This window comes from Panicum virgatum, chromosome 7K, assembly GCF_016808335.1.
Source record: "Panicum virgatum strain AP13 chromosome 7K, P.virgatum_v5, whole genome shotgun sequence".
In the NCBI taxonomy this organism is placed as follows: Eukaryota; Viridiplantae; Streptophyta; class Magnoliopsida; order Poales; family Poaceae; genus Panicum; species Panicum virgatum.
The window spans coordinates 40,987,818-41,011,542 of NC_053142.1; the positions used below are offsets into that span (position 1 = coordinate 40,987,818).

Genomic DNA, 23,725 nt, shown 5'->3' on the forward strand with positions numbered 1-23,725 from the left:
TATGAAGGTAGCGGACAAGTCTCTTGCGAGATTGGATTTATTTTTGCAGTTTTAGTTACTAGTCATGGTGGTGCTTCAGTTCGATGAATGCGTAGGGGAAATGTTTTGCGTGCGGAAAATTGAGTGCGAGCTGCAATCCATGCTGGCGACAGTTTTAAAGATGCGCATATAGAAGCAGTAGACAAACGTTTAGGTATTGCTTCAGTTAGGAAATGTATTGCACCGATGACGGATTTAGATATGTTCATGGAGGCAACGGACAAATCTTGAGGTGTTGAGAGTTTAGTTATTAGTCCTGGTGCATCCACCAATGTGAGGTGAGGAGCACCCTTGATATTGTTGTGCTTGTCGGTTTGGCTAAGAAGGTTTAATACATTCAGTACGGTATCCAACATAGTGAAACCTATATAAACTAATGTACATTCATTAAAGGGCTAATACACGGTTGGTTGATTTGCACGGTCTAATTCGTAGATGTCACAGGGATAACAAATTTTGGTAAATAGGAATTTTCTGGATAATGCAAGCAATATATTGCTACATGCTCAGTCGAAACGTTAATATATGCGTATGGGAAATACTTTACGTGCAACCATTCGAGTGTGAGATATAATCTAGACGACGGTTTTATCTAGAAATGTTTAGTAAGGCAAAGTGCGGTCTCGCGGGGATTTTCTTTTTCTTTTCAGTTTTGGTTGCTAGTCATGGTGTTGCGTGCTCGATCGATCGACACCGTTGTATGCGTGCGGGTAATCTTTTGCGTACAACCATTTCAGTGCGAGCCACACAATAGGCGGTGGTTTGTGAGGTATCTATGGAGGTAACGGACAAATCTTACGAGACTGGATCTACTTTTCAGTTTTAATTACTAGTCATGGTGGTGCTTCAGTTTGATGAATGCGTACGGGAAATGTTTCGCGTGCGAAAAATTGTGCGAGCTGCAATAATCCATGCTGGCGATAGTTTTAAAGATGTACATGGAGGCAGTAGACAGTTCTTGCGTTTAGGTATTCCTTCAGTTAGAAAATATATTGCATGCAAACATCCACAATCCAAATGACGGATTTAGATATGTTCATGGAGGCAACAGACAAATCTTGAGGTGTTGAGATGTGAGGTGAGGAGTACCCTTGATATTATGTAGTGCTTGTTGGTTTGGCTAAGAAGGTTTAATACATCCCGTACGGTATCCAACGTGGTGAAACCTATATAAACTAATAATGTGCACTCATTAAAGGGCTAATATACAGTTGGTTGATTTGCACGGTCTAATTCGAAGATGTTGCAGGGATAACAAATTTCGGTAAAGATGAATTTTCTGGAGGATGCAAGCAATAATATATTGCTACATGCTCAATCGAAACGTTAATATACGTGTATATATGGGAAATACTTTACGTGCAACCATTCAAGCGTGAGCTACAATCCAGACGACGGTTTTATTTAGAAATACCTAGTAAGGCAAAGTGCGGTCACGCGGGGATTTTCTTTTTCTTTTCAGTTTTGGTTGCTAGTCATGGTGGTGCTTCCTTTGCAACTAGTGCTAGTTGCCGGCGGACTGAGACAAGGACGCGTCATCCTTGATGCTCCTATATACTTGCATACGCATGCTATACTGCTGTAGTTGGTTTGGATAGAGAGGTGGCGCGTCACCAGCTGATCTTCACCGGACGCGGAAGCAAAGCTGCCGGGTGGCCTGGCCGGTTCAGGAGGAAATGCACGATGATACTCCACCGATGCCGATGGATCGAATCGGTGGGGTTGTTTTCAGGTTTGGCTAGTGTAGCCACATGGTGGCGCTCCGGTAGGCCCGCTAATGGGTTGGGTTGAAATGGATTTTATGGTGTGGGTTTTGAAATGGAGTGTGTTTGGATGAGTTAAAATGGGTTGTATTAGTTAATGAGGTGGGTCAGGGCGGGTTCTATATAAATGCGGGTTGAGGCGGGTTGGGGTGGGTTGAAATGGATACATTTTACAAAATAGTATAACTATATATAAATATGGGTCTCACGTGAGAGCTGGACTCTGAAATTAAAACCACGTGTTTATATCAGAAAATTTTATTGAAATTGACTGAATTTTGTTGGAGATGATTCAGTACGACTGGCAGCTATTTTGTGCAAAGCAGTGTGGCTAGAACTAACTGTGGGCCCCACATGAAGAGACGGACCCTGGAATTAAAACCTCACGTTCACACTATAAAATTTTATCGAAATTGACTGAAATTTGTTGGAGATGACTCAGTATGACTGGCAGCTACTCTGTGCAAAGCAGCGTGGCTAGAACTACACATGAGCTCCACATCAAGAGCCGGACCCTAGAATTAAAATCTCGCGTTCACACTATAAAATTTTATCGAAATTGACTGAAATTTTTAGAGATGAGTCAATATGACTAACAGATACTCTGTGCAAAGTAGTGTGGCTAGACATATATGTGGTCCCCACATTAAATGTAGAACCACTAAATTCCTCTGCATAATAGAACACATGGGTTTTTATGGGTTACCCGTTTATAATGGGGCGGATTGGTTAGAGTTGAGAAATTAATTAATTGGATTGGGTGGGGTTGGGTATGGTGCGGGTTCCAACCCATTAGCATGGCTACGCTCCGGATCCGGTTCAGGAGGAAATGCAGACGCGGCCCGCTATAGAACACACACAGCGCGGCCCACCTATAAATCAGCAGCGCTCGGGTTGGGCCTGTGCAACGGATTGTGATTTAGCGCTGGCGCCGTCCCGAGGCCCAGAGGACGGGGGCTGAGAAGCAGAGACAGGTCGCAGGGATGACCAAGGCCCACCGATCCACAAGACAACAGCATCAACAACATTTCAAACCCCCCTCAAACAGAAAGCAACATTTCAAACCGGTCTGTCGGGCTGGTGCGGAAGACATCAAGCATATGATCTTTACATGTGATAGAGCGAAAGCGGTCTGGTCATCAATCGGGCTCGGTCAGAAAATCGCCGATCTATTCATAGTAGACCGACCGGGATCCATTGTGCTAGAAGAAGTGATAAGAGGAGAAGAACTAGTTCAAGGTTTGGATGTGGGACTCGCCGAGCTCATCCTGACAGGCGGCTGGTTCTTATGGTGGGAGAGAAGGCAAATAGTACATGGAGAGTCTGTTCAGCGTCCGGCAAGATCAGGTCTCTCTATTGTCTCACTGACAAAGAACTACAAACAGGCAGCAGGGATGGTAACACAGATTCGCCAGGGATGGAGAAAGCCCCCAGAGGATTTTCTAATGGTGAATGTAGATGCATCTTATGATGAAAATAGAGGCAGTGGGAGTACAGGTGTAATAATCAGAGACTGCTCGGGGGGTATGATCGCTGCAGCAAGTAGATACATCCCTCACTTAGTTGATACTCCAATGGCGGAAGCTTTTGCTCTAAAGGATGGTCTGATGCTAGCCCAACAGATTGGTGGAAATCACATTATCATCCAGTCCGACTGTATGGAAGTAACTGAAATCATGAGCAATGGGGGATGTACGGCAAACTCAGCAGCGGCAATATATGATGAATGCAATACTGTGTGGAGGGGTTTCCAGAAGATTTCTATAGAACATGTGAGCAGGGATGCAAATCAGGTAGCACATGCTCTAGCTAGGCAAGCTATGATCTTAAATGAAAACTGTATGTGGGACAATGAGCCCCCTAATTTTAATTTACCTATGTCAGCGAACGATGTAACCTTATTCAATCAATAAAGCTTGCCTATGGGATTATAAAAAAAAAAACGGCGAGAGAGACTAGTGCGTTTGTCGAAGAACATATAGGAGTATAAATGAAATAAATCCGATCTCCTTTTTCTAAAATTCTCGCCTTGTGTTTCCTCAAACCTGGTTCTCTGGACTGTGAACCAACGGCAAAAGGCTTTTTAGTTTCTTGAACTCCTTCATGCCATTGTATTAAGACAGGAAAAAAAGATAAACACACGATTATATCTAATCCTCTTTAACTAATGCAGACAGCCAATCCATAACTTTCCAGATCATACAGAAGGATGAAAGAAAACTAGTCTTCTGAAGCACGAGCAATTCTTCAAAGATTGGTGTCCCCTGAACACTTGGTTCCGAGCAGTTACATAATTTACACACGCAAACGCACACACTAGAGCAATTCATCCATCACAGGCTCCCTCTCACCTACGCGTATCAGCTTCGCCTCCCATATACACAAAAGAGTCTGAACAGCGGCAGATCATGGCCCTCACCATTTAAGAACGATGAGTGGGTGAAACTGTCGCTGAAATAGATTGAAGCTGGTTCCTTCTCTTCAACCAAAAGCATCAATTTCAGCAGTCATATATACATGAGCACCTCAACAGAACAAGTTGGCTTAGCTCACCGTGCATCCTGTACTGTGGTTTGCCCTTTTGGGGTCTCTTATCAGAGGTGATGTTAAGAGAAACAAGGGAAAGAATGGTGGCTATGGTTTCCCTGGTGGTTCTTGATGTTTTGCGCTGCCCCTGCACTGCAGTCGCTCCCTTATCTCTTTGAAGGCCTGGAGCTCCTCAAGTGCATCAGATGTCCTTCGGGACGGGGCGGAGCTTGCTGAGGCTGCTTGGCTGGACTCAGCCCTTGATGTTTGTAATGAATAGCTAGGATGATCTCGCAGCGGAGGAGCGTTTCTCAGCAGGTAGACTAGAGAACCAACTTGTGCATCTTGAGATTTATGAGACAACGAACATGCCTGATCACTTGTTTCCTTCCCATCACTGCTCCTGTATAATTCACAGAGAAAAAATTAGATTCCTAAGAAACTCGACAGTGGAAATAATATTGATAGGTGGTCAGTCAACACCAAAGCATTGCCATTGGATTATAAGGTGTATTTCTTGACAAACAAATTAGATAGCATTGTTTTGTTGATTGACCAGGGAAACGGGTATATAAAGATAAGGCCGTATTATTTACTGCACAACTGAAACTCTGGTTGATGCGGGGAGCTGTCAAAAGGGACTGCCTGATGCTAACAAGTCGACTGAGTAACATCTTGCTAAGAATAAATATGACAGATTATCGAGCAACGAGTGTTGCGCGGTGGCGGTGCACCAAATAGCGCTGTATTGCAAAATTTGCCAATACATAGTCATGATTCATGATCACTAGCCAATAGCCATAACAAAAGCTTGTGGTGCTACTGTGGACACGCCACTTGGGTGCAAGGCCATCTAGGATGCGTTCGTCATAGTTACAGCAACGGAACAAAAGCTTTCAGTTGCAGGCCCAAACTAATTGCCAATTAATTGTTCTACTACTGATGGCTGATTTCCAATATTATATTATGTACACTAATAAAAACATTACTTATTAACTACTCTATGCAGTTTGGTAGTGCCAAGGTCTTTAAATCCTCATAGTAAACAACAAATTGATCATGTACAGAATTTTGACAGGATCATTCATGTGTATGCGTAAAAGAGCTGAATGCCTGCACATCAGTCAAGTATATAGCTCTAACATTATTTACCAGTTAGATCCATGAGTGGTTGGCTAATTTTGCTCAATCTTGTAATTTCCACAAAAGCCTGCCCCAACTTTATTTGGACTAAAAGGCTTTCTGTTGTTGACAGAATACTCAATGAAATTCGTTTATCCAATGCACTAGTGTGCTACCAAATGACAGTAGTCGACCTATCTATATAATGCAAGGAAGTTGCAACTGTGCTACTGCCTACTGAGCACACAAATGGTATAATATTTCATTCTATGTTCTTTTAGTCCGGACCAGATAAAGCCACTAGGGTTGAATTTGTGAAAAACAAATAGCAAAATGATCTAGAAAAGATATTATTTTAAACATACCCAGGTTTGGAGACCGGGGGATCAACATCATCCACGAAAAAAGGATAATCCTCCAGATCGTCTTGCCGAGGGGAATCACATGAGGAGAGTGCAGAGAACCTGCCAGATTCATCTTTGTTGTCCTTGCCCTGGACGCAGCAACCAGTGCCAATGGAGAGTAACAGATCAGCTTAATTAACATGATACAATCGGAAGCCAAGCTTGCTGAAAGCTATTTCAATTTATAATTAAGATTTAGTAGAAAGCATAGAGTAAATTTAAGCCAGTACAGTACAGAAGAAGTGCCAAGACAGAAAATCACCCAGAAAATAGAAGAGAAGATCCAGAATCTAGACTATCATCCAAAACTGGTTTTGATGCACTCAGAAAATCACCAAATTATTAGCCATTGCTTCATTGTTCAACTAATATAGTAATATTACAAAGATGAAGTTTTACAAATACTTTGCTCACAGCAAGGATCAGTGGAACTTGTTCACAATCCAAAGCAGTTTCTGGCAACATGCATAAAATGAGATAAATTGAGTATCTTGATATAGGTTATTGGCTCAATACAAGATTAGGTATCTTTGTATGTGCCATAAAAATTTCCATCAAACATGGTAACTGAGTGAAGTTTGGTAAATAAACTCAGCAAGAAACATAGATCTAAAAGATTAGGCCTGAATTTAAATTGGTTCATGTGAATAGCTGTAGTTGTGATTCTTGGGCTCTGAATAACCCCTATTTATATCTGTTGACTGCATATTTCTGCTCCACCTTGCTCTAGAATATGAAATGGTGAACTGAGGATGCAAAATATGAACCTGTTAAACTAAATGTAGTAACTAAAGAGCAAAGATTGTAAGATGATAATTAGTGCCTTATCTACTCAGATTCCAACACATAAACATGTAATTCTAGGTCAGGGCTTCAGGTATCCTAGATGAATTTGGTGTCAGTTTCAAAGCTCTCCTGGCCAGAAAGATTCAATCAAATAAACTCTGAATAATTGACGTTCACAAATAATTATCGATACAGCTGAGCATATGCAGATCAGTAGAAGTAGAGTTATGAATCACCTTGTGTCTGGGTGACAACCTCCCAATCAACCGGCCGATCTCTGACGGAGACTCTTGAGCACTTGCTGTCCCCATGTCTCCTCTTCTTGGAGATGGCGGTGGCAGCGTGTTCTGGCGGTGCACAGGGCTCCTCCTCTCACCCACCTGTGGTATTGGCATTGGCGCTGATTCCCCCCTAGTGAGACGCTTCTGCAGGTACCCACCTGGAAAGTGGGGCGGCGAGGGCGTGGGTGAGGCGTAAAACACCTGCTGTGCCGGCGTGTGCGGCCAGAAGACAGGCGGAGCCCAGCTGTGCGGGCGCTGCAGCTGATAGGACGATGGGAAGGCGGAGCCGGTGGCTTCGGTAAGCGAGGCCGGGAAGGCGCGCATGGGCTCAGCGGCTGGGCTGCCGACGTAGTCGGGGATTATCTTGGAGGGCGAAAGGGAAGTGATCTCGAGGTTGAAGGAGGCAAGGCTGGGGAGGTACTGGACGGAGACGACGAGGCGGCCGAGCTGGGTCTCGACGGGGACGAAGCGGTGGGAGCGCAAGGCGGCCTCCTGGGCGCGTGAGAAGGGCTCGGCGAAGGTGTCGACGCGGTGGACCATCTCGTAGTTGTAGGAGTGGTTGGCGCAGAGGAGGCGGAAGACGCGGTACGCCGGGAGGACGCGGAGCACGGCGTACACCGACCTGAGCAGCGTGAAGCAGTGCTTGTAGGCCCGGTTCACGGCCACCTCCTCGCCGCCCGCGGCGTCCGGCCAGGGCTCGCACGCCACCGTCCACCTCTCCACCACCTCCCCTCCCGGTCCCGCTCCAACGCCGGCGGGGGACAGCAGGACGTCCACCACGAGCGGCTCCCCGGGGGCCAGCGGCTCCAGGCGGTCGGCCGCCTCGGGCGGCGGCGGCGGGTCGTGCAGCGGGAGGTGGAACCACCTGTCCCTCCGCCGGAACGCCGAAGCCGCCGCCGGCGCCGCGGCGGCGGCGGCGAGCGGGCGCGGCGTGCGCACGGCGAGGACGGCGTGGAGCACCTTGAGGTGGAACTGCTCGACCATCAGCTCCGCGCCGGCGCGTCCGCCCCCCGCGGAGTCGGACATCCCGGACATTGCCGGCGACGCCGAACCCGAACCGCCCGAGCGCCGCCCGGCCCCTCCTCCGCGTTCAAGCTCTGGCGCAAGCTGCTGCCGCGCGGCATGGCTGGCGCTCGCGGCAGTAAGACTGCATAAATCCGATCCGCTTGCGATCGGCCTGGGCGGGTGCCTGGATCGGACCGATCGAAGGATCCGTGCGCCGCTGACAGGAGATGAGAGGAGAGATTGGAGGAGTTGGGGATTTGGGTGGGGAGAGGAGGTTGTTTATCTGCAGGCAGGGGGGATTAAAAGGATCGCTGGCTCCGCGCTGGGTTTGGGTTAATACGTCGCTGTTTGGTGTCGTCACGATGGGATTATCATGGCGGTGAAGACGAACCCGGGGACTCTACGCGATGATACATGCGATTTTCAAAAATTTAAGATGCCAATCATCATCATTAACTAAATTAAATCCTTTTTGGTCGAATGCGATTGCTGTGAGAGGTTTCACTTCTGGGTTAGTAGTGCAGTGGTCCTTCGATTCCAGGGGACCGATGAGCTTGTCAACCACTAATTTCGCCTTTTATTTGTTTTTCTGTATTTCTTTTTTCATGTCCTGGACAGAAAATTCAAACGAAAAACAAAGCGACATGGTCATTTAATTCTTGTTTTGTCTCTACACTGTACACGTTTCTTTCCTAGATACTTCTATTACTACTACACCGACAATAAAGACTATTTAGATATATTCGAAGTAAATTTTTTAACTCTGACCATAAAAAAAACTACAGGTTTACAACACAAAGTAATGCTAGGTGCATCATGAAATCACTTTATGGTACATAATATATTTGAAATACTATATATTTTACAAATATTTACGGATTACAAATATTCTAATCCGTATTGATACCCTAACCTGAGTATTCGGGATCCGAGAATTAACTAAACTTGACATGCACATGAAAGGCTCGATCCGTACTATTGTTTTCTATTTTATTTTAACGAAGAAGAAGATAAGATGGTTGGCTTGTGTTTCGAAAAAAAAATGATTGGCTTGCCATTAGAGAATTGCGCCTGTCTCTTCAGTAGCGTAAGACGGAGGTGCCGTGCAGTCTTTCGATCTTTACTACGTTGTTCGATTTTTCTTCTTTCCGCGACAACAAAGAGTTGATGCAGATGAAACTATGATGCTTTTTGGGCCCTTTGTGGGATGCTCCGTAGATTCTGTCAGCGCCTATTTTTTCTTTTCAGCACAACTTCTTCTTGTTTTTTCCTAATGAAGGATTGGCGATCCCTGCTATTCCTTTTTTAATTCTATCACATCTTCCTTTCTGCAAGGAGATTCTCTCTCCTGCGTAGGTAGGAGTACATCTTTGACAAAACAAGGTTCCGATTGATGATTGCTGCTCAACCGATACATCAGCCTGAAAAACCTTCCCTGAAAGCAAATGCATATGACTCAGCCGGTGGGCAAGGAGCTTTTCCATCAGCAAGCGTTTGAGGACATGAATGGATGCATGATCAACTACGCTGAAACTACCCGTCGGCGCCTGAATGAAACAACTGCCCTGTTGGTAGGACGCCAATGGAGTGATCTGCTTGACTGCGTCATGATCGAATTAATCGTTCACTTGCACCTGCAAGAAACAACGACCTGGAGTGACGAAAATGCAGTGCACTTACGCATATAATAGACGGCCGCAGGATTGTCTTTCACACCGCCGTAACCACACCAAGTTCAGTGCTGATTCCCTTCTTTGTCGTCCAGCATTATAAAACAGCCTACCAATGTAGAAAAGAGGGATAAGTTGTCATGGGATAAGCGACATGTCAGGCTGCAGTTACCAACCATTTTACTTGTCTGGACAACATTCCAATGAAGTCATGTTCTATGCCTTTCACCGCGTCCGCGTCCTTTATCTGATCCCGGGGAGATCACAACGAGTTGTCAAGTTCAGAACAGCTCACTGCGCACGTGGGTGTGTATCGACCATGAGCACCACCCAGTCTGAGTGTCTGACATGCTAGAATTCTGGAGGCTAGTAACAGCTTCTTCCTTTTTAGAGTTTCACGGAGGGAACGCACTCCCCGTCCACATGTAGTGCAGCAGGACCACCAGATCACTGCTCACATGGTTCGATTAACAATACAGAGCATCACTTTTTTTTAGCACAAGTCAAACTTTTTTTTGACGGATACACAAGTCAAACTTGGAAGTTCTCAGACGTTCTTGTTGTAAAGTTACTCGTAGCATTTATCAAAGGTTATGTGACAAATAGATGTAGAGAGGTTCTGGGCTCTACTGCATATTGAAGTTCTCAAGGAGACCCCCTTCGTCGACGCCATGGTGTGGGCCGCGGTCAAAGAGGCCATGGTGGGCAGGGGGAACGGCCCACGGGGCGTGGATAAGAACGAGCACGAGCAGCGATCGGTTGAGGCCATCCAGCAGGTCCAGACTTGTTTTGATTTTTGAAGCGCAGTTACTCATGGGTTACCCATGCCCACCGGGCATTATCCATAGTATTTGGGGATGGGTAATTTGGGTATGGGTGATTAGTGGGTATGGGCACGGGTGACCCCGTTTTCTACCCAACGGCATCTCGACAAGAAACAGTGGTTCCGTTCTTTGTTTCTTTTATTTAATCTTAGATTCGACTCGATTTCTCCGAAATTTCCTCGCGATCCATAGCACGACTCGTCACAAAAAAAAAGTCCACGAATTCCTATTTCCAAGAGGGCAACACCAATCCAGTACACAAAAGGAAAAAAGGAACATCTTTTTTGTCAGCAGTTCGATCAGTCCAGAGCAGAACGGCCATATCGCCAGCTATTGTGCGATCTCCGGGTGAACTGCTGCGGCGCGAAGCTGAGTCCAAACATCTCCCTCAGGGCCTTCCCGGGCTCCAGGAGCCCGATCAGCCTGGCGACGAGGGACGCGCTCTCCCTGACATGCTCCAGGTCCTTGGTCTCGGTCCAAAGGCGACGAGCCACCTGCAGCCGTCTCCTCTTGGAGGACAGCGAGACCCCCCACTTGGTGTACATGCTCTCCCGTTCCGGGATCGTCAGCCGCTTCTGCATCTGCCGGCAGAGCATCTCCCTCTCCCGTTGCAGCTTCTTTGCGCTGCATGAGTGCATAGCAGGCCATTGAGTTCGATTGATGCGACGGAGCAAAGTTGTGCGAAATATGGTGAAGATGAGTTACCTTGAAACCAGAGAAGTGTTCAGGCCGGCTGCTACCACATTACGTCCCATGCTTCCATTAGAGTATGTATCTTTGAGGAATGATAGCCTCCTAAGCTCTACTTCCATGTAGATCGCGTCGGCTGGGTCCCCTTTAAACAGCAAGAAGAAGTAAGTCCTGTGGACCAAGGAAACGTTGCATCCATGCCACAGGTCAATGATCTCTTGCTGTTTCTTCTCAAATTCCAACGGCCAGCGTGAGGGTGATTGCAAAGCGTCCATTATCGGATCTAGTCCCACACTCCTTATGGTCCCTTCTGCTAATTCTCCATTCTCACCCTGAGAATCATTACATTATTCTAATGAGTAGAAATCAAATTATGGTAAGTAAAACATCATGTCAGCTAATTAAAACTGTAGGATAATAGCTGCGTTCTGAATGTTATGGAAGTTGAAATAGTTAAATAAGTCGAGTCAGCATGAGCACAAAAACATTTCCAGTTACGCACCTGATCACCACGTTGCTTCTGATACTGAACCTGGGCCATTTCTTTTAGCTCCGCCACAAATTCACCTATGCCAGCAAATTCTGTGTCACCAGCAACAGAGCCGTTTGCCTTGAGTCCATCCCTTGCAGTGGTAATTTCAGAAAGCATTGACCCTGCCCTTGATAAAATTTCACTCTCTTCGTCGTAGTTTAGTGCAGATACCCTTCTTTGACACCCTTCAGGTCTCCCTGGGTGGTCCATGAAACTTCTGCTTGGAGGGGTGCAATCTTCCTTCTCCAAGTCTTCGAACAGAGTAGAACCCATCAAAGACCTACAGCTCCTACTTCTGCCAATTACTTTTGAGCTTGACGAGTTACGTGTAGAGGATCCCAGATCCATGACAAGAGCGGCAAATGGTTTTTTGACATTCTCCAAATGTTGTTCTAGGGTAACAGGAGATACATCATGCTGTCTAGAATTCACAGATGGATTTGGATCATTATTCCCATGCATACTAGAACCCACATTCGAATCTTGCAGACTATTGCTTCCCATAGCCGACGACTCTAAACATTCATTTTCTTCTGTTTCATTTGTCTCTATACACCTGACTTCTTTGCAAAGATCCTCTGAATCTTCATTTGATACTTGAGAGCGATCATCTCTGCCATTAGTTGGGGGCATCCCACTGAATGGAGGACTGCAGACTGAATAGCCAAGAGGTAACTGCGCATTATTTTCAGATTGCTGCGACCTATGATCCCTTTGTGCTATCTGTCGTCCTTGAAACCTAACATTTTGGGCACTGCTGACAACTTCTGATGCTGTTGATTGCTCATCCTCACATGGCTGAGGAACATCGAAAGTAAAGTTTCTTCCAGAAGCCTATATTTGTGCAGAGATAAAAATATCTTTTGTTATGAGCGACAACTAAGACTAGTGAACTAGAGTAGAAAGCAGTAAAGTGCATGTACCACAGGGTGCTTCGAACCATGGTTATCTCCAACAACCTGGAGCAAATCTTGCAGTCTTGATTGAGCAAGATCACGTTGTAACTTCAATTCCTTAATTTCTTTCTCCATCTGCAAAGAAGAACACATGAAACCTTTGTGGAGGTAAGGAAGTTGTCCTATTTTGGCACTTAAAGCAACTGAAATGGTAATAGTTCACTATGGCTTTTGAGTTACTTCGTGTACAAAGAAATACTGAAATGAGTAGAAGCGGAAAAAACAGTCAGAAGTAGCAGTTACCTTTCGAATTTGGTTGTCCTTTTCCTTCACCAATGTTTCAAGGCCGGAATATGAAGCTGGGCATCGCAATTCACTCTCCAACCTTGCAAGTTCTCTTTGCAATTGCTTAACTAGTGCTTTATCAGACATAACCACATTGACCTGGGCATTTGTGACCACTTCCTTTGCACAACTTGCAAACAACAGAGTATTTCTTGACTGTTCCATATGGCTTCGAGCTGGGCTCATTGTACAAATAATTGCTGTTCTTGCATTGCCTCCCAGAGAAGGCTGTAATATGCGTGTGAGCTTTGAATCTCGGTAAGGTATGTGCCCATTTCTTACCTTGCTGCATAAATGAAAACAGTTAAAGTATGAAAATGATCTGATGCTCCAAAGAAATAAACAAGGCTTCCATCCTACGAGGAGCAGACTAAACTAGAACCAAGACAGTGCAAAACGTTGAGTTATGGTTGTAACCTTAGTTTCCGTATGACAGTTCCCAGGGTAAGTAGACTTCTATTAATATGACAACCTTCCTTCAGCCTAGTACCAGCTGATAATGCCTGAGATGCACGTTCACTTCCAGCTAAATCAACAAAGTTCTGCACAGACAACAAAACATGATTACACTTCCCATTTTATGATATGAAAGAAATATGAGCGAAATATTAGTTCTTACCACACTAGCAACAAGTGTAGTTGACTTGTCCTTACCCACAAACTCGCGAGCAGAACTTTCAATAGTCTGAAAGAATCAAAACAAGTAATAAATGATGAAATTAGGCAGCAACTATCTTTGCACAAATCTGCCTAAGCCCTTTTCCTTCTATTTCTACATGCAATCAATTAGAAGGCAAACCAGCTTAAGTATTTGATGTGATCTGGAGCTGTTTTCGTTTAAGTATGTCTCCCCAGTTCTCCTTTGAGCTGGTACAATCACACAAAATACACTGAGAAGACAGTAATCACCAATTATATATTAAATGAACTACAAATAGTACCCACCTTCACACACAGAAATAAGTTCTTTAAGGTGGTGTGAGTCCCTCAAGATAACCTCAGTAAGGTTTTCTACATATGTTCCCTTCTGTAGAATACACACATCAAACTATTATCAGTGTACGGGCACAGCAGGATACTTTTTTAGCACCCCCTCTTTTAAATAAAGGTAAGTGCTGCTCTGACCTCCGCATCGTCCCAAAGCCTAAGAGATGTGCTTTCAGCAGTAAGAAGATCCCTTACAACTTCATTATATATTTCAATTGCTGAAAATTTCAATACAAATGCTCTCTCCTCATGCTGTAAAAAAAGGCATGCTTATCAGTTCACAATCCAGAACAAAGAAGAATTTTAAGCCCTGTTATGAACTAATAAAACACTAGGAAGAATTCTTCATTTACCTTGGCAATGTAATCATATATATCTGCAGCTGTATGTTCCGTTATTCCAGTCATGGTGTATGTCTTTCCACTACTTGTTTGACCATACGCAAACACACTTGCTATTACAGGCAAATAAAGGGTAAAAGAAAACACATTTTAGTGAGTTCATGGAGTACCTTGATTTAAATAAATCAGAGTAAGATAGGGAGCATGGACTTACAGTTAATACCACTAACTACAGAGAGGGCGACTGCCTTGGCCCCTTCCTCGTATACTTCTTTGGTATTGCAGTCAGAACGGAATACCCTATCTGTGAAGGAACAGAATTGTGTCAAAGAAGCTGCACCAGGACATAGCTGGAAAGTAAGAGAATTTTGTAATGCATACTTGTGAAAAGAGCAAACTAAAGCCCCTCACTGACAATCTGTACTATAGTGAGATGAAAATCTGTCCGCTAGACAAGATCATCCAGGTTAATTTGTAAACGTTAGTGACTTGGTTCAATTTCAGGGGAGTTTCTTTATGGTAGCTTCTTAAGGGAGATTCATGCTGCACCTAAAGAGTTGCTTCAAGTTGCTGTTGTTGTCAGATCATTACTCAGCTTAGTTGAGTATATGTCGCAATAGACAATTGATGATCTCAGAACGGAGTTCAGACAGATATCAAAATTTCGAACAATGCCTTCTCCTAAATACAGCTGAAAATTGGTATGTGAATTTACCAATTGGACAGCCAGTTTCTGAGGAAAACTTGCAGAGCTAACAAAGCATGCATACAGAAAGAGCGAAAGACCAAAATAAACGAATAGAGAACTGTAATTTCATAACAAAGGGGGCCAGATTCGAGAACTACTAACCAAATGAATATGCAGTCGGAGCAGTCGGCCGGTCTGGGAATGTGCTCCGGGAGATGATGGTAGTGTCGTTGATGCACTCCCACTCTGCCTGGTCCCCCTTTGCAGTCTCCTTGTCGCTCAGCGGCCTGAGCCTCACCGAGACCAGTATCTTCTCCAGCCTTGCCGCACCGCCGCCACCATTGGCCACCTCGGCCCCGTCCACCTTGTCCCATTGCACCGGCGCGTCACCTCCGATCGCCCCCATTTCTCCCTCCCCCTCTCCTCTCCTCCCTCACTTCCCCTCTCCCCCCTTCCCCTGGCCCCTACACCATCTGCCAAGATCACAGCATTATAAGCGACAGGCAAGCGCACCCACATCGGAAACAAACAAAAAGCCAACGAAAGCAACTGAAAGGGGAACTCGAGCGCCCCCGCCCGCCCTACTCGAGTGATCTGGAACAGGGGAGCGGAGCTAGCTAGCGACGCTGCCGGGCGGGCAGGTAGTTGCTCTAGTAGGTGGACGCAGCGGAGGCGGCACCGGCGGGCGGGGGCACTCCTCGCGGTCGCGGGGCCCCCTGCTGCAGCTGATTAGGATGGTGGTTAGCGTGTCGCCCACTCGTACATCGGAATCACACTGATTAGGCCGTGGACGGCGAGGAGCCTCGAATCTACCAGCGTAGCCCACTCATGGCAATGTGCTGACCCTTCCTGCTTCCCGAGAACGGCGGCGGCGAGGCAGCCGGCCATTTTCTACGATCCCACCGACGGGAACAGGATCGCCGAGCACATGGTAATTTAGCCCTCTCGTCGCCTCACCAGTCATCCACCAGTCATCGCTGCGCCACCAAGCTAGTGCTAGATCGCAATCACCCCGGCGAACCTGTAATGCTCAAGCGACGGCGACGCGGGAGCTGGTAGTAAGTGGGAGGAGTGAAATTTACCAGGCCCAGAGACGGGCCCGTGGCGCCGCCGACGGCGTGGGTGCTGAGCTCTGCAGCGGCGGCCATGGCGGCCAGGGGCCGAGCTCTGATTGCTTGGGCTGCGGAGTGTTTTCTCGGGAAGGAGAATCGGGAAGAGGATTTGGCACTGGCGGTTGGGGAAGCGAGCGAGCGAGCGAGGGGAAGCGGAAGCACGCCAGGGCAGGCCAAGGCACCCCGCGGCGAGGGCGAGCACCCACCTCCCCCACGATCTGGTCGTGTCCGCTTGGGAGGATCGCACAGGACGGCGGCTAGCCTTTCCGTCCTCCCCGTCCTCCTTTTCCTCGCCTGCTGCCTTTTACCTTTTACCCGTTGCCCCACACCGCACGGAGAGGGGACCGTTGATTTCCCCCCTGTTTTTTGACTTTTTTTTTTGAAAACTATTTTTTTTTACTTTTTCTACCGCCTACTTCGCCGCACGTTTTGCGCGCAGGCCCCTCGGCTCCCAACGGTATTGCGGCTGCTTCGAACTTGCAATTCCCCTGTGCTCGGTGCTCCAGCCTCCAGATCCCAGTGGCACATCATGCAGGTGTCTTGCCCAAGCAGATTTGCGGCTAGTGGATAGGATAGGATGTGGTTTATGATGATAATCGGCCTGGGTTGATCACCAGGACGGAGAAAAGGGTGAAGATTCAGGCTGATGGGACCGGCGGTTACACTGCCTTGGTGGTAAAGCAAATGCTATTTCGTGGGTAGCTGCAGGTTACTTGGGTTTCGCTCGAGGTGTGTCGCTCGTTCAGCCGGGCATCGATTTGCCATCGACTTTTTTTCACTTTTGCAAACGCATCCACTTGCATCTCGCGCAGCGTGTGTGCGCGTACGGTGCGAGCGCAACTGCTCACAGAAAAAACCAGCAGGCAGCAGTGGGCCGCGCACAGCAAGGCAGTCCGACGAGGCGACGACCCGGACTCCCGGCCGGGCGCCTGCGGCCAGGTGCGCGCGGCTCCGTCGGTTGCCGCGGCCGGCACCGCGGGTGCGGACAACGGAGGCGACAAGCGCTTCGATCAATCACCGCGAGCCAGAATGCAGCCACTTCTCGCGGTCGTCTCGGTCGGGGGACAAAAAAATAATTCGGTGTTCGATCGCGTCGATGGTTCCTATGCATGGGTTAACATCTGTTTTTCCTTTCACTGAAAGAAAGACGAAATACCTTGGCCAAATGGCCAGGGGTGTATTTGCTATTCCGAGACAATTAAGGGATTACATATGCTTTTTTTTCACTGAAAGAAAGACGAGATACTTGACGCAGTCCCTGTCCTCGTTCCAGATCAAGAAATTTCTGTTCTTTTTCACCCGGGTCCAGTGGGCGTACTTTGGCAGTAAAAACATGTGCCGAGAATTCTTTTCCTCCGGTGCCAGCGAACCGCAGAGTGCCAGAGGGCGCGCGCTCCAAGCATCCAAGGGACTTCAAAAATTCCCAAATCATTTGAGATTCTGCTTCTTTGGCGAGCGGCAATTCGTGCATCCAGAATGGAATCCGCGCTGGTGCGCCATAATCGATCGACAAGTTGACATGTTGGCGCAATAAAATTTTGCGAGTACACATTAGCTTTTGATTCTTTCTGCGCTGTCGTCCTGCAGTCCTGTGTGCGCGATGTTGAAATAAAGCTACCGTCCTGAGAGGAGAGGAGAGGAGAGGAGAGGAGGCGGTGCTGATTGACGCCGAGCGTGCATGCTTAGCTTCAACTCTAATCAAAGCACTCTTTTGAGCCCGTGTGTTTTTGACACGGTAAAAGGGAAGCGACAGGCGACTGATTTGTGTGAGAAGGGTACATGGTGCTGATTGGTTAATTCGAATTGAACGTCAGCATGCGGCAGAGTACATCTCCTATTCGAAAAGATTTTGCATGCAGGGTAAGTGCTTTGATACCAGAATGGCGATTCAGCACATAACTCGTCCTTAAACAAGCTACATACCTTAACGGAAATGAGTATCAACATATACTCGTAGTTTGGAACTGAACGAAGTCTGGGCACCAAAACATGTTTCGTGCAGAAGCCGGCCGTCATGTACGTGAGCACTACTACAGCTTTTACCACGACACAGACTACTCATCATGGTAAAATTAACCTGTCGCAGCTGCCACCGTACCGGGTTGCTCATGCGAGCACTGTCCACTCAGTGACCAAGTTTTTTTTTTTTTTTTTGGTGATCATGCATGCACTCGTTCAATCATTCCGCTCTCGCTCGGCCTGTCAACTGCTGCCTGCGCAGCTTTCCTAACAAAATCACTGCAGCGAGTCAAGCTACCACCGGACACCAATAATTGTGTTCTGCGTATGCAGCAATGCACTACCTAAATCTCTTTCTAAACACAACTAACACTGCCCGAGAAATCTTAGTCTGAAGCTTTATTTTGAAAAAGTTCAATTTACTACCCTCAACTATAGCCAAAGTCTAAATTAATTTATAATTTTTATTTTTTCTCATTAGTTTTCATATAATTTTGAACTCTAATAATTAATTTATTATTAAATATTCTAATCTATCAAAATAATGATAAAAAATTATGATGCATTTTTTCTAACATGCACTATGGTGTGTAATATTATCTTATAAAATTTCAACTTAAAACTCCACCTATGCATGGAGAAATGAAAAAGACAAATTTTATTAGGAGATAATTTGAACTAAAATTCATAGTTTTGGTGTAAAATAAAACGATAGTTTAGGAGGTTATTCAGACTTTGGTTATAGTTGAGGGGAGTAATTTAGACTTTTTTTTGTGTTTTGAAGGAAACAGCTATATCATTTAAAAGAGGAAGCAAGCAAGATCATACAAAGTTTGATTACATAACAAAACTAGGAAACTCAAAGAACTCAAAAGAACAAAGATACTTAATTGAAGCTTTATTTTAAGAGAAAACAACTCGTCGCGCTGTGCACACTGCACAGAGAATCAGAGATGTTGCTGTGTCTTCCTCTGCGTCAGACTGACGAGAGCCGCGTGCGTGCTTTCTCCCGCTTGGTGCGAAGCGAACCCGGCGCGCGCCGGCAGGAGGAACCTCGCCCCGCCCAGGTGCGCGCGATTTTGTCGGTAGCCCCGGACGGGCGCTGGGCTGAGGCGACAAACCGACGACCTCTTCAATCCGTCGCAATTTCAGAAGGAAAAAAAAAGTCACTTCACTTAGGTTCGTAACGCCGAAACTTTGAGGTACCAGCTACCAGGGTTTTGCTTGATTTCCCTGGCAGCACAGCCAAATCGCTAGCCAAACGTGCAATGTTATTGAGTATTGACGGTTTTCATCACCCATAGTTGCTCGATGCACAAGCGAATTTTTGGGAACATGGGATCTAGCTTGCATTTGTATCCATGCCATGGAAGGCGCGTTTGATAGTTGCTTCACAACGAGGTAATGTGCTTAAAATTCCTTCTTTGTTGACCAGAGTTCGGTATAAGATAGATAAAACTACTTCTCTGTTATCTTGCACCTTTATGAAAATAATTTATAAATATAGGACCTACGCAAACAATGTACCACAAGTGAAAGCAAGTTAGTCCAGCTGGCATCCCAATCATAACACCACAATAACAATATATAACATTTTATAATCATAATACCTGTAAGACTGTATGAGAGCTAGTTGCCATTTTTTATAGGCTAGTGATGCGCTCCTTAATTAATTGTATCCGAGAAAATAAGCAGTATTGCTTAACTGAAGGAAAAGTCTTAGGCCAGTCTCAATACACAGTTTTATGGCATAGTTATCTAGACTGAAACTAGATTACTGTGCCAATTGAGTTTTATGGGGGATGAAACTCATCTCTCATCCTATGAAACTTCCTCCGTATCTCTCCTCGTCATATCAGCAAAATTAATGATGTGATATAGAATTTAGTACCATAAGACTCTTCATGAAATCTTCATTGAGACCGATCTTAACGTGAATCGTCATCCTAAAAAGGAGTTCAGCCTAAAACAATTCTTGTCATCCTCTTTTTTTAAAAAAACTAGCAAGGTAGCCCGCGTTAATAGCACGTGTAGCTAGTTGTTTAACTTAATATTTAAAAATCAGCAAAGAAGTTGCACCAGCATTGGTAATAGCATAGAAAATATTGATATCTATGTTTTTTATGTAAGCAATTTGCTTCTAAATAATATCTACGTGTTTTGTTGTGTTTTATTTTTTCTTTATTTTTAATTTCTCTAGCTATTTGTGCTGATTTTTTCTCTTTTATTTTTGACTTTCGCATCGGATGTCCTTAATGGTGAAATTCACTGTGTAGCTTGAGCCCTCCCAAGGTTGTCCTGCCGCGTGCAGGCTCATGTTGTTTGTTTTGCAAAATTGGTTAGAGGGCTTTGTTCATAGTTGATTTTGGCTTCTAACTAAAAAAACATCTCTTTATCATGGGACACTCATTAACCATCGCAATTTGCTACATGATATTGTAGTCTATTTTTTTATTTAGAATAATTGAAAATGAATGGGAAATAGCCAATTATACCCCTACCGCCTAAAGCCATCCCAAGTTTCCAACCCCATCTGCATTGAATCTCCAGACCATCGAATCCGCCGGCCTCCACATGTTGCCTGCTCCGGCACGCAGTGGCCCTCGTGATGCCCACCTGTTCTGCTGCATCAGCCTCTGCTTTGGTCCATATAGCGCGGAGGTCCGGGTGCGGCACTCCTACCGGTGGCGCGCTGGGGTACTGCCGCTGCCGGCCGCCTGCTCGGCCCACCGCGCCAGCCACGCGCTTCGGTTTTAGGTGCACTGAGGCTTTGGTCGTAACTCTCCTGCCTGTGGCGCGCTGGGCCCTTCTGCCACCCGCCCGTGCCGATATGCGTCAGTCACCACCTCAGAACGCAGGGCATGGAGCCTCCGGCCGCGTGCCTGCTTCCGCCTGGTCGTGCCGCTGCACCAACTTGCGTGGCGTTCGCCCGCGAGGCTGCGCCTGCATCATGGCGGGTTCGTCGGGGACGTGCATCGCTCGGCTGCGAGTATGTGGCAGCAGCACGCCGGATCCAGCGGTAATACAAATGGGAAACTCAAGAATTTCTCTTTATTTAATAGCAGCTCAGATTCATATATGTTTTATGTCTAGTCTATGTTGTTTTTACTATTCATCATATATATGCTTTTGTTAAAACTGTCAAGTGACCTAACATTCTATTTTTTTTACTGAAACATTTGTTTTGTTGTCTTGCTTAGGTCTTTGAAGTAGCGAAAAACGACCACAAATTGTTTTTGCAGCAAGAGCCTAGTGTAACCTCAAATCCATGGCACGGAGGAAGAAAGCCCACCGGTCAAGTGTGCTGCTGGGCGCGGCGGCTCCAGTGAGGTCGCACTCCTAGTTGGCCATCTATTTATTTACATGGCTGAAACTCTTTTCTTATCCGAGTTCTATAGCTATATTTATTGATCGGTATCTTTCCAAATACATGCATGTACCTGCTATAGAATATCAAATACATTTTCTTGAAGTGTAGAGTATCAAATACATTTACGTACCTGATATGGAATATTAAATATTTTATTAATTGTGTTAAGCCGGGCTAGGTTGTTTTGTCATGGCCGGACTTTTTTTCCGTCCGAGTGGATCCCTTTCCAATAGATTTTTTTTATCACGTTGAATACATTGTCATGAACTCTTCTGATTATTTTAGATAGTTAGATCTTCATAAAATCTGACGGTGTAAGTTTTTCACTTTTTTAGATTAACGTGAGAATTTTTAGACCCTCCCGACGAACTTGGTGGCCTCTTTTGACTTCTTTTAACACTCTCTTATTAATATAATAGATAGATATATTACTTATTGTTGTCCTGGACTGGGAGGCTGGAACAAAATACTTAAGAGTGCAGTATTTGAGACATACTGTATTTGGGAACACGACATCTCCTCTCCCTCGTATGTATGCATACGTAAGAAAAGACTGCTAGAGACTACGACGTACGTAGTAGTTTGCTCCAGAATGGGTCAACGTCCTCGCAGTTCCTTGTTCGATAGGGTTCGTGCAACAAAATTCCTTTGTAAAACGCGTAGCAGATCTGAATGAAATCATTCCAGTCAGCGTCCCAATCCTAAACCCATGAGCAGCTTATGGAGAAGCAGCCGAGCGTCGTCATCGTCAGATCAGGGCGTCACGGGTCAGTCGAACGCATGACGAAGCAAGCAGGCCAGCAACAGGCAACGTCGGTGGACGAGTAAGGGGATTGGTATCGATCCTACGTGGAGGTCAAGGTCGTCTCACGGCTTCTGGATTCCTGGTTTCGCTATCTATTTCTTGCAAGACTTAGCTTAGATGGATAATTGTGGTTGCAAGTCTACTGCAACTGGCACGCAGAATCTATAAATACATGGCCTCTATTTTCTGCCCCCTGACCTGAACCAGTCCAGAAGAGGTGCCATCGATTCACCGGTCGACAGCTTTGTACGCAATATAATTCTCCCGTAAAAAAAAATACCATGGCCATGGGGTCCGATGAGGAGCCTGGCGCTGCAGTCCCTCTCGTCCGCCTGAACCACGTCTCGTTCCAGTGCGCCTCCGTCGAAGAGTCGGCCGCCTTCTACCAGCGCGTGCTCGGCTTCCAGCTCGTCAAACGCCCGGCGTCCCTCGACTTCAGAGGAGCGTGGTGAGCAGCCACACTTCGATCAATACTTCACACTGCTGCAGCACTTGGCGATGGAGATGTTTGATGTTTATCTGCGCAAGGTGAAACATTTCAGGCTGCACAGGTACGGGATGGGGGTACACCTGCTGCAGCGTGTCTCGGATCCCGACGCGCCGCCGGTCGCCAGGCGGCCGGCGGCGATCAACCCAAAAGGCAACCACATTTCCTTTCAGGTGAACGCCGAGGTTTCAGTATACAGGCTCCAGAGCACAATGTTACGGATCCGCCGCCCCTCGGCGTTGCACAGCTAACGTGCACGCTTTATTTGCCGACGATGGCATTGACATGGTGCAGTGCGCGGACATGGGGCTCATGAAGGCGAGGCTGGGGGACATGCGGCTGGAGTTCGTCGCGGCGAGGGTGCGCGACGGCGAGACGGTGGTGGAGCAGCTCTTCTTCCACGACCCCGACGGCAATATGATCGAGATCTGCGACTGCGAGAAGCTCCCCGTGGTACCCCTCGCCGCCGGTGCCGCAGCGGCCGGCCTCCCCGATCTGGTGGTGCCGGCGCCAAGGGACGTGCATGGCTAGTTCGTGGTGCTTCTTCGTAGATTATTAGCACGATTATTTATTTGATTCGTTGGATTTGTGAGTTGTAACAAAAGCCATTTGCTGCCGAATGCCAAGTGTGCGTTATGTACTGTGTAATATAAAAAACAGTATGTGTTATGTACTTATGTATATATACAAGTTGGGAAAATTCCGGTTGATTACGCGTCTTCCAAGTTGAATTTACCGCTGGCCTTTTGAACAGAGGATTCCTTCCCGGGAAAGATAAGCCCGTGTCGCAGCAGCAGCTTTCGCTTTGCCTTCCATGCGACGCGATCATCACGTTGACGAAAACATTTCCAGCTGTCGCGGACCTACTGCTGCTTTTGCAGTGACGGTAAAAGTGGCTTACTACTACTAGTCTACGTACTCTAATCATAAGCGTGCACCACATGCGAAGCTACACGGCCTACAGCATCACCACTTAAAAGTGTCACGCCTCACGTGATTTTTTTTTTCTGAGAAAGGACTGACATGAAAAGCGACAATACGCAAGCTTTTTTTTTTTTTTTGAGATACGCGACAATACGCAAGCTGGTCCAGT

The 23,725-nt window shown here is 46.3% G+C and overlaps 3 protein-coding genes across 5 annotated transcripts; 1 reads left to right on the forward strand and 2 right to left on the reverse strand.

The window, feature by feature from the left end:
- Window positions 1–3,946: 3,946 nt before the first annotated feature.
- On the reverse strand, window positions 3,947–8,301 carry LOC120641375 (autophagy-related protein 13a-like). 3 transcript variants are annotated; one of them, XR_005662246.1, is made up of 4 exons: window positions 6,877–8,301; window positions 5,816–5,943; window positions 4,356–4,731; window positions 3,947–4,281 (listed from the first exon to the last, which is right to left on the reverse strand). XR_005662246.1 is itself a non-coding variant. In XM_039917459.1 (3 exons), exons 1-3 carry the CDS (start codon window positions 7,954–7,956, stop codon window positions 4,437–4,439), a joined length of 1,503 nt encoding a protein of 500 aa, XP_039773393.1. In that variant the 5' UTR covers window positions 7,957–8,298; the 3' UTR covers window positions 3,947–4,436. The 3 variants fall into 3 exon arrangements, 1 of the variants encoding a protein (XP_039773393.1); XR_005662247.1 differs by having other exon boundaries at window positions 3,947–4,276; window positions 6,877–8,300; XM_039917459.1 differs by having other exon boundaries at window positions 3,947–4,731; window positions 6,877–8,298.
- A 2,320-nt stretch (window positions 8,302–10,621) lies between these two features.
- LOC120641374 (kinesin-like protein KIN-7F) lies at window positions 10,622–16,340 on the reverse strand. Its single transcript, XM_039917458.1, has 14 exons — window positions 15,982–16,340; window positions 15,062–15,372; window positions 14,426–14,515; window positions 14,224–14,324; window positions 14,009–14,122; window positions 13,829–13,910; window positions 13,683–13,750; window positions 13,503–13,568; window positions 13,301–13,425; window positions 12,842–13,169; window positions 12,566–12,673; window positions 11,613–12,476; window positions 11,126–11,442; window positions 10,622–11,044 (listed from the first exon to the last, which is right to left on the reverse strand). The coding sequence occupies exons 2-14, from the start codon at window positions 15,303–15,305 to the stop codon at window positions 10,720–10,722; spliced, it is 2,832 nt and encodes a 943-aa protein (XP_039773392.1). The 5' UTR covers window positions 15,306–15,372; window positions 15,982–16,340; the 3' UTR covers window positions 10,622–10,719.
- Window positions 16,341–22,348: 6,008 nt separating this feature from the next.
- On the forward strand, window positions 22,349–23,345 carry LOC120643072. Its single transcript, XM_039919604.1, has 3 exons — window positions 22,349–22,593; window positions 22,688–22,805; window positions 22,927–23,345. The coding sequence occupies exons 1-3, from the start codon at window positions 22,427–22,429 to the stop codon at window positions 23,161–23,163; spliced, it is 522 nt and encodes a 173-aa protein (XP_039775538.1). The 5' UTR covers window positions 22,349–22,426; the 3' UTR covers window positions 23,164–23,345.
- The last annotated feature ends 380 nt before the right edge of the window (window positions 23,346–23,725 follow it).